A 20,009-nucleotide genomic window follows, 5' to 3' on the forward strand; every position below is an offset into this window, starting at 1 on the left:
AAAAAGAAAAGAAAGAAAGAAAAGAAAAGCTATGTGTAAAGTACTCTGTACCTCTGGGTCCAGCAGCTGGGTGGCACCTGGAAGGGAAATATAGCAGAATTTTCCAAATACCTGGAATGTTCCCACAGTTTTCCTGAGGAGGTATTCTTTCTCTCAATTTTACTCTTTCCTTCTCCCCTCTACGCTAATGATAAGCAGGGGTTTAAAACCCCATAACTTCAACCAGGGCACAAATCTGCTACCAGTTATTGTAGAAAAATCAACACAGCAGGATACATGGAAGTCTAGGGAGAAGGGGTGACAACTGAGGTCACCCTGAAAATGAGAAGATGGCAATCTCTCTCATTATAGCTCCAACTAGGGAAATCAGGCTAAAAGACCTTTTAATATTTGAGTAAGAGTAGAGGAAACCTGAGGAAATAGAGCTAAAAAGAAGTGAGTATCCTGTATTCCTTATTCAATATGCTGTAAAAGGATATTGTATTCAGAACTCTGACATTAAAGAGATAAAAAAAAGATAAAAGTCTGACGTGGTTCTTTAAGTTATATATTTCCAAGTTGCTTAATTTTTGCAGAATCATCATCCTTGGAGATAAAATTAGAATGTTAATCATAATCCAACACTCTTACCCCTCCTGGCATAGTTCATAGGGGTCTTACCCAGATAAGGCATAAGCTGTGGGTGGGGTGGGAGGAGTGGTGGTAGTGGTATAGTATCTGATAGGGCCAGCACTCAGAAAAGAAAACAGGAAATGCATCACCCCATGAACTCTGATGTGAGTCTGATGGAAATAACAGCAAAGGCCATCACTTGGCTAAAAAACGGGTTGAACTAAACTCACACTGAGCTGCTTCCTTCTTCCAGAAAAGGGTCCATCCACAAGGAGAGAAATGTGGAAAGGGCAGAGGTTTCACCCTACCTTTACAGCCACACTTCTTGCAGGTAGTGTTCAAGACAGCCTCAAGGGTGATCTTCTGCCCAGTGTAATCCTGGAAGGATCGCCTCCGCCTCTCTTCTTGCCTATAATGAAAAAGATACTGACTGCTGGCCCCCTTAAGAGATATGGCCAGAGACACTACAAGGTAAGGTTGTATGTTGGTTTTTTGTTTTTGGCAGGGAAAGTGGAGAAAAAAAGAAAGTTTTCGGCAGAACAAGACAGGCAGTAAATGTAGTTATGTGAAATAGCCCTAAATTAACAATTATAAATGAGACTAACCCTCATCTCACTAATGCACAGAGGGTGAAAATATATAATTACTCACCATGCTAAACATCCTACAACCTTTACCAGGTCACTCATAGGTTTAAAAGACCTTCAAAGGCTTTCTAGAAATCAGCTCCAAATTCTTTACCTTGGCATTCAAGGTCTTTCAGAGTCTGTCTCTAAACTACTTTTCCAGCCTTATCTTTACTTACACAATAAGCTCTGGCTAAAGAAGTCTATTTTCTCTTCTCCATATAGTTCTCTTCTCCATATAGTTTGAGCTTTTGCTCAAGCAGTTCTCTCCCTCTCTGAAACGCTGTTTCCCCACTTGACTCCCACCTCACCACTTCACTATACCTAGACATTTCACGGCTCAGTTGTTACTAGCTCTCCTTCTATCAAGTCTTTTCCTCTGAGCCCCCCAGACAGAATTAATCTCTTTGTTGCCTTTCTCATAGCCTTTTAAAAATTATTTAAACTTCTTACCAAAACATCATATATATGTTGATATGGTTTGGCTTTGTGTTCCCCCACACACAAAAATCTCATGTTAAATTGTAATTCCCAATGTCGGGGGAGGGACCTTGTGGGACATGATTGGATAATGGGGTCAGATTTCCCCCATGTGATATGATAGTGAGGGAGTTCTCACGAGATCTGATGGTTTAAAAGTGTGTAGCACTTTCCCCCTTGCTCTCTCTTTCTCTCCTGCTGCCATATGAAGATATACTTGCTTCCCCTTCACCCTTCTGCCATGATTGTAAGTTTCCTAAGGCCTCCCCAGCATGTCTCCCATACAGCCAATGGAACTATGTCAATTAAACCTCTTTTCTTTATAAATTACCCAGTCTCAGGTAGTTCTTTATAGCAGTGTGAGAACAAACTAATATATATATATAAATGTTTATCATAAATATACAGCTCACTTGATTTTTCACAATTTGAACATAACAAAGTACCCAGTACTCAGATAAAAAAACAGAACATTAAGGCCGGGCGCGGAGGCTCATGCCTGTAATCCCAGCACTTTGGGAGGCCAAGGTGGGTGGATCACGAGGTCAGGAGATTGAGACCCTACTGGCTAACACGGTGAAACCCTGTCTCTACTAAAAAGACAAAAAATTAGCCAGGTGAGGTGGCCGGTGCCTGTAGTCCCAGCTACTTGGGAAGCTGAGGCAGGAGAATGGCGTGAACCCAGGAAGCAGAGCTTGTAGTGAGCCGAGATCGCACCACTGCACTCCAGCCTGGGTGACAGAGCGAGACTCTGTCTCAAAAAAAACCAAAAAAATAAAAAAACAAAAAAACCCCCCAGAACATTGCCAGCATCTCAGAAGCCCATCTTATGCTCCCTTCTAGTCACCTGCCTCCCCCAAGGGTAATCACTATTCTAACAGTACAGATTCCTTTCACTTAAAAAAAAAAAAATTAGCCAGGCATGGTGGCTTGTGTTTGTAGCCCCAGCAACTCAAGAGGTTGAGGCAGGAGGATTACTTGAGCCTGCAGATTGAGGTTGCAGTGAGCGGATTGCACCACTGTACTCCAGCCTGGGTGACAGAGCAAGAGACCCTGTCTCCAAAAACAAGCAAACAAACAACAACAACAAAAAAACTCATTATGAAGCTTGAGTAACAAAAACCAAGGCAGAAACTTGAGGACATAACTCAAGCAACTCACAAATGTGGTTTTCGCTTTCACATATCTTTATTTGTAGAGATGAGTTTCAAGTGGCTGTGAGGTGCAGCTTAAGCAACCCCCATCACAATCAATTCCAATACTCTGTGGCTTCTAACAGACTACAAACCAAATCATACTTCCCACTTAACACTCAATTCAACAAATGTGCCACTCACCCACGTCTCTCTTTTTGTCCTCATTGCCATCATTCTAGTTTAGTTAGGCTCTCATCATGTTCCATCCAGAGTAATAACTCCCTGCCTCCAGTTTTCTTCCTCCAATCCATCCCAGCACAGATTCTGAGATTAATCTCATTTTTTCAGTACAGCTAGTAAGTGGATAGTGCCAGTGCTAATACTAGTGATAGTAGTATGTACACCAAAAAGAACAAAACATGATTCTTTTCTGGAATGAACTAATACTCTGGCAATGGAGGGAGATATACAAATGAACAATTTTTAACATAGTTAAGTCATATGTGCTTTTTCTAAAGACTACCCTATGGGTGGGGAGTTGTGGCTCACACCTATAATCTCTCAGCACTTTGGAAGGCCAAGGTGGGAGTATCACTTGAGACCAGGAGTTCAAGATCAGCCTGGGCAACACAGCAAGACGTCATCTCTACAAAAATTTGAAAATTAGGCCAGGCGTGGTGGCTCACGTCTGTAATCACAGCACTTTGGGAGGCCGAGACAGGCAGATCACCTGAAGTCAGGAGTTCAAGACCAACCTGACCAACATGGAGAAACCCTGTCTCTACTAAAAATACAAAAATTAGCCAGGCATGGTGGTACATGCCTGTAATCCCACCTACTCGGGAGGCTGAGGCAGGAGAATTGCTTGAACCCGGGAGGTGGAGGTTGCATTAAGCCGAGATCGTGCCACTGCCTCCAGCTTGGGCAACAAGAGTGAAACTCTGTCACAAAAAAAAAAAAAAAAAAAAAAAAAAAATTAGTGGGGTATGGTGGCATGGACAGTCTTAGCTACTTGGGAGGCTGAGGGAGGAGGATCACTTGAGCCCAGGAATTTGAGGTTGCAGTGAGCTATGATCACTATACTCCATCCTGGAAAGAAAGACCCTGTCTCAAAAATAAAAGTAAAAATAAAAATTTTATACTACTCTCAATTCTGATCTTGATCATAATAGAAAAGAAAAAGACTATACTTTGCGGGCTATGCCTAATTGGAAACTGCTTTTAGTCCCTTTCCATTTACAGAGTCACTTATTAGATTATCTCATTAACACTTCAGGACCTGAGGGGATGAATATAAGAGTTAGATTTTTATGAAAAATGAAAGAAAGGTGGCTAACAAACTGTGTGTGGTTGAAGACAGGATGAGAATACTGAGCTTAATAGGGCAAGGCCAGACAATGGGATTCCTGGGGAGGTTAATCTGACCACAAGCCTCTCTGTTCAAAGGCTTTTTAAAAAAAATCCATGGGCTGGGTGCTTTGGCTCACGCCTGTAATCCCAGGACTTTGGGAGGCCAAGGCAGGCGGATCACTTAAGGCCAGGAGTTCAAGAGCAGCCTGGCCAAAATGGTGAAACCCAGTCTCCACTAAAAATACAAAAATTAGCTGGGCGCGGTGGTGGGTGCCTGTAATTCCAGCTACTCAGGAGGCTGAGGCAGGAGAATTGCTTGAACCTGGGAGGTGGAGGTTGCAGTGAGCAGAGATCATGCCACTGCACTCCAGCCTGGGTGACAGAGCAAGACTCCATCTCAAAAAATAAATAAATAAAAATTCATATTCTTTAACTGATATTCATGGCTCTCCACAATGTGACCCTAACTTATCTTTCAAGTCTTCCATTCTAGTACTTGACCATATCCTCTTCTTTCCTTAAACAAGATTCCCAAATGTACTACGTGCTTTCCTGCCTCATTCCTTTCCTCAAACCATTTCTTTCGTTTGAAATACCATTCCTTCCCCTGCTGTCTGACAAGATCTTATCTGTTCTTCAAAACCTAGCTCAAATACCACCTATTCTCTGACCATGAAGGCCTGAAGTAAACTATTCCTCTTCAAGTGAATTCCTAGAACCCTTTCTTTAAACAGGGAGTCCCTAATCCCCAGGCCACAGACTGCTATTGGTCCACAGCCTGTTAGGAACCAAGCTGCACAGCAGAAGATGAGCAGCAGGTGAAGGAGCATTACCACCCGAGCTCCGCCTCCTATCAGCTCAGCGGCAGCATTAGATTCTCATAGGATTGCAAACCCTATTGTGACCTGCACATGTGAGGGATCCAGGTTGTGGATGAGAATTTAATGCCTGATGATCTAAGGTGGAACAGTTTCATCCCAAAACCATTCCAGCCCCCAATCCATGGAAAAATTGTCTTCCACAAAACTAGTCCTTGGTGACAAAAAGGTTGGGGACCACTGCTTTAAACTACTCTTTTAGTATTTATTACATGTTGCCTTATATTTGTTGAATAAATGAGTAAATGAAAGTACTAACTAGGGCCAGGCAGCAGTGGCTCATGCCTGTAATCCCGGAACTTTGGGAGGCCGAGGCGGGGGATCACTTGTGGTCAGGAGTTTGACACCTGCCTGGTCAACATGGTGAAACCCCATCTCTACTAAAAATACAAAAATTAGCCAGGCATGGTGGTCGACGCCTGTAATCCCAGCTACTCTGGAGGTGGAGGCATGAGAATCGCTTGAACCCAGGAGGCAGAAGTTGCAGTGAGCCAAGACTGTACCACTACGCTCCAGCCTGGGTGACAGGGCAAGCTCCATCTCAAAAAAACTAAATGAATACTACGAATGCTATACATCAGGCATGACGGCAGACAAGTCATGGTCTCTGTTTTTGTGGGTCTTACACATTCTTTCAAAAGCAAAGGTGTGGTTCTGCACACCATAGTATGACGAAAAAAGAAAAGGTGCTATAATCTCAGATATTAGAGGAAAAAACAAAGCGGCATTTAAAATAACTACAAGTAGCTACATAAATGTCTACCATAGACTAGACATGAAGCTGGCTCCTTAAAAATAAGATTTTACTTAAATCACTCAAGCATTCCTGAGATATATGTTACTATCTCCTTTTTATAGTAAAGAAGCTAAGATTCAGAGAGACTAATCTGCTCCAAGTCATATACTAGTTTGGAGCAGAACTAGTATTCTTTCTGATTCAAGTCTAGCTCTAAATCCTCTAATCATTCCATTATGCCATGCTTCTTTCCTGGATGCAGCTATAGACATAACTTACAACAAAAGTTACTGTTTCAGCCACTTGATTGTTACTAAAAATAGTTTTACACAGAGACAGCCCAAAACTAGGGAGCCCTTTCCCTTCCCTACCCTTTTTCTGAGAAACAGGGTTAGCTCTTTTATCTTACATGTTTTATATTTTATCATTGTAATGGTGGCTTTGGGAAATTTCACTACTTTTTAATGAGTCCGTATAGCATCGGATTCTTTCGAGCAGAAGCAATTTATTACAACGCAATCATCAGAATTTTTTCTCTTTTCTTTTCCAAACACTAACTTGAATCACAGCCAGATTTAAACACTTCTGCACTCTGAGTTATAAAAGATTTCTACTATTACTGACAGTGTTGTGTCAGTAATCAGTCTTACAAACATGTTAATATTTAGCAACCTACAGAAATATGAAAAGTTCTGTAAGTCACACGCAAGAGTGAGAAGCATTATGTGGTGAAAAGGGCATTAGCTTTAAGGTCAGAGAGTCGCTCATAATTTGCTATGCAATCACAGGTAAGTTACTTATCACCAGGCACCAAGCTATAAAGTAGGAATACAAGGTAAAATGGAGATAATGTCCACTTTGCAGGTTGTTATGTACACAAGAATGTACATAAAATGCCTGGCACTGCCATATGTATTCAATATCATTTCCCTTACTTCCAGATAAGATTCCTTCAAATTCAAAGTGATTTTGCTCAGAACTGTAAACATAAGACTTTCCAAACTTTTCACCAATAAGGTCCCACTCAAATAACATTCTATCATTTTTCTTGTCTTTTAAATTCATCAATGACATAACTGCCATTGAGAGTACCTAATTAACATAAGACAAACAATGTGATATTTTATCATCAAGAGCAACAAAATAACAGCATGGTTTACCTGAGGATACACACACAATTTTGGATGGCTTTCTAAAACACTAAAAACAGTTAATAAACCCTCCAATGGCTGGGCGTGGTGGCTCCCGCCTGTAATCCCAGCACTTTGGGAGGCTGAGACGGGCAGATCACCTAAGGTCAGGAGTTCAAGACCAGTCTGACCAATGTGGAGAAACCCCATCTCTACTAAAAATACAAAATTAGCCAGGCGTGGTTCCACATGCCTGTAATCCCAGCTACTGTGGAAGCTGAGGTAGGAGAATCACTTGAATCTGGGAGGCAGAGGTTGCGGTGAGCCGAGATTGTGCCATTGCACTCCAACCTAGGCAATAAGAGTAAAACTCGTCTCAAAAAAAAAAAAAACCCTCCAAGATCCCCCTTTAAGGGACTTTAGGGATCCAAGAACCTCCAACGAGAAATTTAAGAAAGAAGCCTGGGCATCATGGCTCACACTTGTAATCCCAGCACTTTGGAGACCAAGGTGGGAGGATCGCTTGAACCTAGGTGTCCGAGAACAACCTGGGCAACATAGGGAGACCCTGTCTCTACAAAATAAAAATTAGGTGTGGTGGCACGTGCCTGTAGTCCCAGCTACTCGGTAGGCTGAGGTGGGAGGATAGCTTAGGCTCGGGAGGTCAAGGCTGCAGTGAGCTGTGATCACAGCACTGCACTCCAACCTGGGCGACCCCGTCTCAAAAAAAAAAGAAGAAAGAAAAGAAAAGAAATTTAAGGAAGACTTGAGACACACAGAAAATTCCTTGTATTGCCAGATGTTATCCTACGTAGATAATTTCCCATTCCTAAATGAAAGGTCAGAAGAGCCAATGAAAGTAAGATGTTGTTTTCAGAGCACAGTGTATCCCAAGATATGGGAGTCTAAACCCCGCTGGAGTTGCTCCTGGATTACTCTACCCTTACACATGGTCTCTATGTGGAAGAGACCCACCCATGCAGAAATCACTGGGACACAGGTAACGAATAGTTCTTCATGAATGCTTATTAGCTAACTTGTTAAAGGGCAGAAACAGAAAGAGATTGCGGGAAAGGAAACAAAATCATTAATGGAGCACTCCAATGCCAGGAGTTTGGTACGTTAGCATTTCATCTTAGAACTCTATGCAGCAAGGTGTTAACTATTTTTACTTTATTACTTTATTTTATTTTTTGAGACTGAGTCTTACTCTGTCACCCAGGCTGAAGTGCAGTGGCATGATCTCAGCTCACTGCAACCTCTGCCTCCTGGGTTCAAGAGATTCTCGTGCATGCCTCAGTTTCCCGAGTAGCTGGGACTAGAGGTGCGCACTACCACACCCCGCAAATTTCTAATTTTGTATTTTTAGTAGAGACAGGGTTTTGCCATGTTGGCCAGGCTGGTCTCAAACTCCTGACCTCTCAGATGATCCGCCTGCCTCAGCTTCCCAAAGTGTTGAGATTACAGGCGTGAGCCACCGTGCCTGATCTAACTTCATTTTACATTTCTAAAACCCAAAGATTGCAAACGTTATGTAACTCATCAATATCACAAAGTCCATAAATGGTAGAGTTACCAGTTCAGTCTGATTTACTAAAGCATTTTATGCTTTGGGAGGCAGAAGAACTTTCATCTTTCCAAACCTTTTACTTACTCAATGATAACATTGTTGGGATCAAGGTCTTTCCCAGTCCCTTGGTTGACAACTTTCATGGAGAGGGATACTTTTATCCTATCATTTTTCATCTGAAAGAGACCAAAAAAAGTCACCAAAAACTTTAGATACATCATTTAGGTGGCCAGTCTAAAATTAAGAGTCAATATTTTCATCATCATAATATTGAGCTTCTTTAATGGACCAGGTACTGTGCGAGGAACATTGCGGATACAAATAAGCATAACAGGTAGACCCTATGGCAGAAGAATTTTAGGAAACAGTCTTAATCTCATTCCTCTCCCTCTGGGGAAAGACAAAAATGGTAGCTCAAAAAATCCAAGGCCTGTGGAAGTAACCAGGCAGAAAATAAAAGCTTTTCCTCCAGGTAAGTTCAGCATAGTGATTTGTTCAGAGATCCCCAAGTCCAGAATAGGTTTTTGAACATTTCAGAAGACTAGATCTTCTTCTGGACTTGGTCTAGAGCTTCTTTAAGCATGAAGACATTTGTCACATTGGTCTTCTTTTGCTTCCCACAGCAAATGAAGCATTTCTTCACTTCAGGGTCTTTGCATCAGTTATTCTCTCCGCCTGGAATGTTCCTATCCCAAGTCTGCCACGACTAGTTCCTTTTCTTTAAGGTCTCAGCTCATATACTATCTCCTCAAAGAGTCCTTTCCTGACAACTAGAAATCTTCCTCCAATAGTGTTTGAACCCAATATAGCACTTAATATAACTTGCAATTATTTTATGTATATTTGTCTCGGCCAGGCATGGAAATTCATGCCTGCAATTCCAGCACTTTGGGAGGCAAAAGCAGGAGGATCACTTGAGCCCAGGAGTTTGAACCAGCCTGGGTAGTAACACAGTGAGATCCCGTCTTGAAAAAAAAATTTAAAAAAAAAAAAAAAAAAAAAGGCAGGTTTAGTGGTGTGTGCCTGTAGTCCCAGATACTCAGGAGGCTGAGGTGGGAGGATCAGTTGAGCCCAGGAGGCTGAGGTTGTAGTGAGCTGTGATGGCGCCACTGTACTCCAGCCTGGGTGACAAAGAGAAACCCTGTCTCAAAAAAGAAAGAAAAACTGTCTCCTCTACTTATATTCTATATAAGCTCCATAATAGCTGGGATCATTTATGTCTGGTTCGCTTTTATATCTCCCAAACCTAGCACATATTAAGCACTTAATTATTATTGAATAATAGCTCTTTCATGCCTATCTCCCGTGCCTTTCTCTGGTAGAAGAACAGGACTCAGTGTATACTCTTACTTCTCCTGTGGTCTGCCCACACCCACAGCCCTCAGACCCTCAAGTGAGTAACAGGGTCCTTCAGATTTTTTTCACTTTCTGCACATTGAATGGTGCCAGATATTAGGGAAAATGACTGTAAACTATCTGCGTTCTTTTTGTTTTGTCCCAAATTGAAGTGTATCTGGCAGGTATTCTTCGAAGCTTGTGATAAACACTTGTCCCATAGATCAAGTTTCTTTCTCTCTTTTTGGTTCTTTTTTTTTCTCCTCCTGCCCACCCTCTGGGTAAACTTCAGGGAGGGAAGTTTTACAAACATGCACTTATTGCACCACACTTTTATAGCTCATATCATTCCTTCTGAGTTTGCAGGACAGTCTGCCAGAAGGTTTGAATTCCAAATAGATTCTAGTGGCAGGATTTAAAAATAAGATTATCAGCCACAATTAACAAAATTTACACACTCACTATCATAAAATACAAAAATCCCAGCTCTTCCTAAACCTTTCTAACCACATGGGAGCCACACAGAACTTTACCTCTCGGCCAATAAGCTTCACCCACACTTTATCTCCAACATCTACTATCTCAGAGGGCTTATCCACCCGACAGGATGACATATGAGTTCGATGGACCAGACCTGGGCACAAGAAGAAGAAATAACATAAAGCAGAGGGCACATCTGGTATTTATACTCTAAACTGGATAAGAAGGTAAGAGTTGGGGAATGCAAGTGGAAAATGAAATTTTTCACTGAAAAGTGTGAAACTTAAAACTGCAAATTGAGACTGCTTTTTATAAAACCCAATCAACCAACAAACATTCTTAAAATAATGCTCAAAGTGGCTAGGCACAGTGGCTCATGCCTGTAATCCCAGCACTTTGGGAGGCTAAGACAGGCAGACTGCCTGAGCTCAGGAGTTCAAGACCAGCCTGGGCAACATGGCAAAACCGAGTCTCTACAAAAAACACACACACACACAAAACCTGGCTGGGTATGGTGGCACATGCCTGTAGCTCCAGCTACTCAGGAGGCTGAGATGGGAGGATTGCATGAGCCCAGGAGGTTGAAACTGCAGTGAGCCGCAACTGCGCCACTGCACTCCAGCCCAGGTGACAGAGCGAGACCTTGGCTCAAAAATATAAGTAAATAAAACAGGCTGGGCACAGTGGCTCATGCCTGTAATCCCAACACTTCGCGAGGCCAAGATGGGAGAAAACCTTGAGGTAAGGAGTTTGAGACCAGCCTGGTCAACATAACGAGACCCCATCTCTATTTTTTAACTATTATAAACCTTATTTTAAAAATAAACAAAAAAATTAAAAAATTTAATGCTCCATATTAGTAAAGATGTGATAAAATAACTGTAGTTACACAATACTGATAGAAATGTAAGCTGGTAAAATTATTTGAAAGCAAAAAGACAAAGATGTTTACATCTTTGATGCAAGAATATCGTCAATAGAATTTTTCTCCAAAGGAAAAACTCAAAAGAGCCAAAAAACTGACAGCTGAAATAACTTGCAGTCTAGCCTGGGCAACATGGTAAAGCCCCATTTTTACCCAAAATACAAAAATTACCTGGGCGTGGTGGTGCGAACCTGTGATCCCAGCTACTCAAGAGGCTGAGGTGGGAGGACTGCTTGAGCCCAGGAGGCAGAGGTTGCAGTGAGCTGAGATTGCACCACTGCACTCCAGCCTGGGTGACAGAGCAAGACCCCCATCTCACAAATACATACATACATACATACCTTGTAGTATTATTACCTACAGAGGTTAAAAAATATATAAGAACCATAAAATGACCCTAATGAATAATAACTGGAAAATAGCATGGCAAACATGGTAAATCTGTTGAATAAAAGAGTAAACAGCCATTTAAATTAATTACAAAAAATAATTATGATAGACATTAAGTTAAAAAAGGAAATATAAGCACGTTACTATTTTTAATCCATTAAATTAGCAAAATATTTAGAAAATAATATTCAATGTGCTGAAAGGATAGTAAAATAAGAACTATTACTAAGGCTAGAATAAACTTTTGGAAGTCACTATCAATGGCTATCAAGAATGATAAAATACTCATAAACTATTACACATTTAATAAAAATAATTTAAAATCAAATAATTGCTGGGCATGGAAGCTCAGGCCTGCAATCCCAGCGCTTTGGGAGGATTGCTTGAGCCCAGGTATTCAAGACTAGGCTGGGCAATATAGTGAGACTCCATCTCTACAAAAATTACAGAAAAATTAACAGGATGTGGTGGTGCATGCTTGTAGTTCTAGATACTCAGGAGGCTGAGGTGCGAGGATGGCTTGAGCCCAGGAAGTCAAGGCTACAGTAAGCTGTGATGATGCCATTGCACTCCAGCCTAGGTGACAGGGCGAGACTCTGTCTCAAAAATAAATCAAATCAAATAATAATTTTAAAACATTTAATAAAACACTTAGAGCAAGGCCAGGCGCAGTGGCTCAAGCCTGTAATCCCAGCACTCTGGGAGGCCGAGACGGGTGGATCACGAGGTCAGGAGATCGAGACCATCCTGGCTAACACAGCGAAACTCCGTCTCTACTAAAAAATACAGAAAACTAGCCGGGCGAGGTGGCGGGCGCCTGTAGTCCCAGCTACTCGGGAGACTGAGGCAGGAGAATGGCGTCAACCCGGGGAGGGGGGGCGGAGCTTGCAGTGAGCTGAGATCCGGCCACTGCACTCCAGCCTGGGCGACAGAGCGAGACTCCGTCTCAAAAAAAAAAAAAAAAAAAACTACAAAAAACTGCCAGTGCCAATCTTTACCACCAGATGGCAAGAGTCTGCCAGAGAAAAGCAAAGAAGAGCACTGATAAACAAGAAACAAAGCCCTGGGAGTGTAAACTGAGCAACCAACACAGCAAAGGCTGAAGTCTCAGTAATAGAGGAAAGAGACGCAAGGGGCAGAAACATAATTGAGAAACCTAACTGAGATTTATCCTGGAAGCCTCTGACAAGATTGGCCAAAATGTTTCCCAATTAAGTTTCTGCCCCTTGCAATCAAGAGTTCTAATACTTTATTTGACCCCTAATTGCTTCTGGGAACCTGTCCTAAGAAAATAACTTTATACATAGGAAAAACTATATGCTTCAGGAAAAGTGATCTACATCAAAATATGCAAAGTATTTTTAAGACAGGAAAATTTAGAAACAACCTAATTTCCAACAAAAGGGTAACAATTAGGTCAATTATGGTATAGTCGTTTGATGGTCCATTCAAAAGATATTTAAACAAGTCAATAATTCCTTCTTTAGTAAATATTTATTGAGTGCCTATTATGTATCAAGTACTGTAGATATCTAGCATTTTCCCATGCTAAACAACAAAAACATAATGCAAAATTATACAGTATGATTACAAATGCTTTAAAGACATTTTAAAAATTAGAAAGAAATGGCTTGAAATGCTAACAATGGTTATAGTATCATAAGTTAATCTTTTCATTTATTTATTTTTTTGAGACGGAGTCTTGCTCTGTCGCCCAGGCTGGAGTGCAGTGGCCGGATCTCAGCTCACTGCAAACTCCGCCTCCCGGGTTTACGCCATTCTCCCGCCTCAGCCTCCCGAGTAGCTGGGACTACAGGCGCCCGCCACCTCGCCCGGCTAGTTTTTTTGTATTTTTAGTAGAGATGGGGTTTCACCGTGTTAGCCAGGATGGTCTCTATCTCCTGACCTCGTGATCCGCCCATCTCGGCCTCCCAAAGTGCTGGGATTACAGGCTTGAGCCACCGCGCCCAGCCTCATTTATTTTTGATAATAAATAATAAAGAGGATTACTTCAATTCTGGAGAATATTAACATAAATAATTATTCTGAATACAAATCAGTCATCCTGTCTGAAATAACTGCCCTCCCTAAAGTTGCTTGGGAAATTTACCCACCTCCATTCTCATTCTCCCACTCTCTCGCTCACACACACACAGACACAGAGAGAGAGAGAGAGAGAGAGAGAGGAGAGAGAGAGAGAGAGAGAGAGAGAGAGAGAGAGAGAGAGAGGGAGGGAGGGAGATGCACACGGATGCCTTCACATGCCTACAACTCAAAGTACCTGCCCTTTCTGTTTAGAGCTCCTCCTGGGAGCCACTACTTTCTCTATCCATCATCACTACATCTCTCATACCTACATAAGCTGATTCTGGAGGTTGATAGCCTACCTATCTAAACAATTCTGGGGCCTCTAAAATGTTTTATATACATTATGTTTTTATTTTGGATCAACACATAATCTCCAAATTGGGTGAAATTCATGCAAATGGGGTTTTACTTTTTTTCCCCTACGATGTAATGAGCCAAATAGCCTAATTTTAAAGTTTGAAGAGGAAATTCAGATCCCATAAAGGGGAAACCCTTCACCTTGACTTGTTTTGGGCTGCAACCGTCCTCTACTGGTTAAAATTCATCTTTTTCCTCCATTGCTAATGAAAGTTATGAAGGAAATTAATGTTGAACCTAATATACTTGAGGGAACACTATCCTTCTTCCCTAAAACAGAAAGTCTATTTACTGGAGTACCACACAGAAATAATGGCATCAAAACTTGTCCTTCTCTCACTTGATTCCAAAGTGTGTAAGTATGTTATGTGGTTTTTCACATAACCAGTGAAAAAATGACAAAATATTTCAAATGAACTTTGTCTTTAAGTAGCTTAAGCAAGTTAATTTGAAATATTTTGCTTTTATGCTATAAATGTATTTTATGCTACAACTGAATTTTCATGGATGTTCAGAGTACACGTAAGTTAGTGAGAGTAAACTATATACATACACACACATACACACATACATATGTATTTTATTTTATTATTTATCTTTTTGAGATGGAGTCTCACTCTGTCGCCCAGGCTGGAGTGCAGTGGTGCAATCTCTGCTCACTGCAACCTCCACCCCCCGGGTTCAAGTGATTCTCCTGCCTCAGCCTCCCGAGTAGCTGGGATTACAGGTGCCTGCCACCACACCTGGCTAATTTTTGTATTTTTAGTAGAGACGGGGTTTCACTATGTTGGTCAGGCTGGTCTTGTATTCCTGATCTCATGATCTACCCATCTCGGCCTCCCAAAGTGCTGGGATTACAGGCATGAGCCACTGCGCCCAGCATTTTATTTTTTTATTCTGCTTTATTATTTTATTTTACTTATTTTATTTTTGGTACTGGTAGCTGTCTCCTGGATAAACATGACAAGTCTAGAAGCGCTAACAGTGAAAAACTGGAAACAACTTAAAATGATTATGTGGTACATCTGAATGACAGAATAAAGCTATTAAGTGTTTATAGAAAATTTTTTTTAATGGGGAAATGTTTAAGGTCCATTACGTGCAAAAAACTACAAATTTTAAATATACAGTATAATCTTAATCTCAACATATTAAATTGTGTACACATATGTAAATACACAGAAATACACCAAAATGTTAGCCAGGCATGGTGGCTCATGCTTGTGATCCCAGCACTTTCGGAGGCTGAGCCGGGCAGATCACTTGAGGTCTGGAGTTCAAGACCAGCCTGGCCAACATGGTGAAACCCTCTCTCTACTAAAAATACAAAAATTAGCCAGGTGTGGTGGCAGGCACCTGTAGTCTCAGCTACTTGGGAGGCTAAGGCAGGAGAATCACCTGAACCCAGGATCGTGCTACTACACTCAGCGTGGGTGACAAAGCAAGACTCCATCTCAAAAAAAAAAAAGAGAAATATACCAAAATGTTAACAGTGCCTATCTCCGTACAGTAGTAATAGCACATAATGATCATTTTCTGTTGTATTTTTTTCCCTCTATTTTTCTATGGTGAGCATGCATTATTTCCGATCATAAAAATTATAATTAAATAATATATACACTATGAAATAATGTGAAACTATGTCTCATATGGACATAGACCAAAAGGAAACATAAAAATAGTTACAACAGGGTACAGGATTATTAAAGTTGAGACATTAACGTCTTATTACCAAAAGGCCTTAGCTTATACAGCTTTATACAGAATTAAACAAAAGACACAGTCTAGCCCTCGCCCTCGATCTTGAATGCAAATGTCAGGTAGGCAGTTGCATATCCAAGTCTGTAGCTCAGGGGAAGGGTATGAACTGTAGATATAAGTGCAGGAGTCTTTAGCATGCAGATGCTTATATACTAAAATACATTAACCAGATTGTCAGTTTAGTAACTGGTTCAGAGAGAGACACATACCAGCTTAATAATTTACAATACAAGATATACTTTCCTTATACCTGGAAGGTTCTCAGTTCTCATCTAGGTAAACCAGCTGCTGCCTTCAGTATTAAATACCTGAACAATTACATTAGTGATCAGAAATTGCTTCCACATGGAATCAGAACAAAAGGGAGACAACCATCTTGAGATACTTTTTTTGTCCATGAAGGTTTAGTGGACTCTCACTTCCTCAAAAAAAAAAAAAAAAAAAAAAAATTCCATCTCAGCTGGGCGTCGAGGCTCATGCTTGTAATCCCAGCACTTTGGGAGGCTGAGGCAGGCAGATCACGAGGTCAAGAGATTGAGACCATCCTGCCCAACATGGTGAAACCCCATCTCTACTAAGAATACAAAAATTAGCTGGGCATAGTGGCGTACATCTGTAGTCCCAGCTATTCGGGAGGCTGAGGCAGAAGAATTGCCTGAACCCAGGAGGCAGAGGTTGCAGTGAGCCGAGATGGAGCCATTGCATTCCAGCCTGGCGACAGAGCAAGACTCTGTCTCAAAGAAAAAAAAAATCCATCTGTACAGTTCATATCATCAGATTCATTTCTGCCCTCAATAAGGCAAGATAAACTCTGCCAACTTCAAACACTCAGTCTTTCTTTTACTATGTTTACCATATTTTAAGCTGACAACTCCCTGCTTGTTCCTATAACCTCTCCCTCAGTAGAATATTATGATACAGAACGGGCATGGTGGCTCACACCTGTAATCCCAGCACTTGGGGAGGCTGAGGTGGGTGAATCACTTAAAGTCAGGAGTTCAAGATCAGTCTGACCAACATGGTGAAAACCCGTCTCTACTAAAAAATACAAAAATTAGCCAGGCGTTGGTGGCACTTGTCTGTAGTCCCAGCTACTCAGGAAGCTGAGGCATGAGATTCACTTGAACCCAGGAGACGGAGATTGCAGTGAGCTGAGATCGTGCAATTGCACTCCAGCCAGGGCGACAGAACAAGAAAAAAAAAAAGAATATTATGATACAATCAACTAGATTTCAGTCTCCTAAATTACAATTTCATTCCAATCCTTTTTCCCTGGAATTACACCCAGATTGTCTTAAGTCTTGAGTGCTCCCATCTCTTCAGTCAGTTTTATAGGCAATTACCTGGTTTATTTCTATCTATGGCTGAAACTATGTATGGGGGGATTCATGACTAGATTCATTCTCAGAAAGCAGTCTGAATTCTTGGGAGAGACTTCATTAATAACATGGACACACCACCAAAAGTCAGATGACGTGTATGTGGTAGAGGACAACAAATAAAATAGTTGAGGCCCCTTCCCTTTGTGCTGAGTACCTCACTATATATACTACATCTATCCATTCATTTAATCCTCTTTGACAAAGGTTCATAGGAAAAAATAGTCTAGAAATCATATAAATTATCCAGGATCACAAGGCTGATAAATAACAGAAGTGCAATTCAAATATGAGTTTATCAGGTCTCCCACATCATACCAGTATTTTCCCCATTTTTTCTTTATTATTAATCTGTCTTATCCTTTCAATTAAAAAAAGGAGAAAGATGAACTTACCTACAAATAGAGGAAAGCACATCTAATTCTATTCCAGCATATGCTCCAAAATCAAACAGAAACAAACAAAAATGCTTTGCTTGCCACGCCACACCAAAGGGAGCTCTTCAGAGCAATCTGTGCTTGATTTCTCACATCAAGCCATAAATAAATGCCCAAGAGGCATACCAAGTCCATCATCAAGTTCAATAAACCCAACATGACACTTAAAGAGAATGAGTCCCATCTGAATGCCTACTGGTAAAAACAGAAAAAAACCCAAACCTGACAACTTGGAAAGCGCTAGCTCCTCAATCACCACATGAGAGTAACAGAGAGAACCCATTATAGTCTCCTTAAAACCGTTGCCCCAACTGTGTTAGGTTCAACATTAATTTCTTTCACAACTTCCACTGGCAATAAAGGAAAGAATTGAAAATCTCAAATCATTAGAGAACAGCTGCAGCCAGAACAATGTCAAAACAAAAGGTCGGCCGGGCGCGGTGGCTCAAGCCTGTAATCCCAGCACTTTGGGAGGCCGAGATGGGCGGATCATGAGGTCAGGAGATCGAGACCATCCTGGCTAACAAGGTGAAACCCCATCTCTACTAAAAAATACAAAAAAACTAGCCGGGCGAGGTGGCGAGCGCCTGTAGTCCAAACTACTCGGGAGGCTGAGGCAGGAGAATGGCGTGAACCCGGGGGCGCGGAGCTTGCAGTGAGCTGAGATCCGGCCACTGCACTCCAGCCTGGGCGACAGAGCAAGACTCCGTCTCAAAAAAAAAAAAAAAACAAACAAAAGGTCATTGTTACCTTTGGGGAATCTTAATTCCGTCTCCACATTTTTCAAGTCAATTCATCTCCCAATCAATGGTATATGACAATAATATAGCACATTAGTACCCTTTATCTTGTTGGGATTAAGGAGTCACTAAAACATTTACTAAACACTTACTATATTATAGGCAAAAATATATCCAAGGGTTAATGAAACATGGTCCTCCCAGTCAAAAAACTCAAGACCCTAAAATACGCACATCATTCCCATTTCAGGGATAAGGAAATTAAGGCTCAAAGACTAGGCGACTTGCCAAGAAGCCAGTTAATGGTAGAGCTGAGGCTATAATTCATTCATTCATTCGTTCAGTGAGATTTACTGAACACCCACCCACTATACCTCAGGTATTATACTATGCCCTCACTCATCTAAACAGCCTAATCATTCCACAATTCCATGCACTAAGTGCAACAACACTCATTTTTATTACACGCCACTCTAATTCATTTACATCACTAGACTGTAAGCAATCTGAGGGCAGTAAGGGATTATGTTTCTCTTACCTCTGTGATCCCACCAAAAAAGCTAATCAGAAAATAGAACTCAATAATTATTTGCTAAACTGAATCCACTGCTAAATATATTTGAACGTCTATCATAAGCAAGAAACTCTGAAAGCATAATGTTGAAAAATTTCTATTCTCAAAATTTCATAGTTTAGTGCTGGAGGGCAGAAGACAGCAGAAAAAAAAAAGAACTTTATAATTGTATAGGGTTGCACTGCCTAATAAGATAGTCACTAGTCATGTAGCTGTTTTAACTTTCAACTTCAATTAGTTGAAATAAATAAAATGAAAAAGTCATTTATCAGCACAGCTGTAGTATAATACAAAAATACATTTGTCCCCCTTCCTGGCAAAGAACTTCTAAAACTCCTGGGATTTACTAAGTGATAGGAGTGTATTCTGTTATTCATAATAAGCCCCTTTGATTACACCTGCGTTTACGTTAATGAGGTGATAGAGTGGGATCCCTAGATAGCCTCAGGATGGACTAGTCACCAGAAGGACCAAGTGATTAGATGGCTGGAACTTTCTTTTTCTGTTTTGAGACAGGATCTTGCTATGTTGCCCAGGCTGGACTCAAACTCCTGGAGGGCTCAACTTTCCCCCCGTCTCAGTCTCCCGAGTAGCTGGAACTATAGGTGCTCACCACCACGCTGGCTCAGAGGACTGACATTTTCATTCCCACCCACCAATGTCTTACTTCTAGGAAGAGGAGGGTTGGGAGCTAGAGACTGAGTTCTATAAAAACTCCCATATATCAGATGTGTAGAGTTTCTGGGCTGGTAAACACATCCTAGTGCTGGGAGGGTGGCATATCAGAGAGCATGAAAGCTCCCCACCACACCTTATCTGACCCCACTCCACTCCAGCTATACCCTGCCCTATGTATCTCTTCAATTACTTGGCTGTTCCTAAGTTGTATCCTTTATAATAAACTGGCAAAGAATAGTATCGAATCCTATATATACTATGGTTTTCCTATACATACACACCTAAGATAAAGTTTAATTTTTTTTTTCTTTTTCTTGAGACAGGGTTTGTTCTGTCACCCAGGCTGG

General features: G+C 41.2%; 1 protein-coding gene across 7 annotated transcripts in view; it reads right to left on the reverse strand.

Moving 5' to 3' along the window:
* The window catches only part of ZCCHC17 (zinc finger CCHC-type containing 17), a 72,006-nt gene that overhangs the window by 18,123 nt on the left and 33,874 nt on the right, over positions 1-20,009 (reverse strand). For 6 of the 7 annotated variants that reach the window (XM_033227386.1, XM_033227381.1, XM_033227382.1 and 3 more), the window contains 3 exons: positions 10,387-10,487; positions 8,603-8,694; positions 921-1,021 (listed from right to left, as the gene is read on the reverse strand). In XM_033227386.1, the coding sequence (XP_033083277.1) occupies positions 921-1,021; positions 8,603-8,694; positions 10,387-10,487 (294 nt within the window). The remainder of the gene's footprint in view (positions 1-920; positions 1,022-8,602; positions 8,695-10,386; positions 10,488-20,009) is intronic. The other variant, XM_033227385.1, reaches the window with a different exon arrangement.

Source organism: Trachypithecus francoisi, unplaced genomic scaffold (assembly GCF_009764315.1).
Source record: "Trachypithecus francoisi isolate TF-2019V2 unplaced genomic scaffold, Tfra_2.0 Lachesis_group12, whole genome shotgun sequence".
NCBI lineage: Eukaryota > Metazoa > Chordata > Mammalia > Primates > Cercopithecidae > Trachypithecus > Trachypithecus francoisi.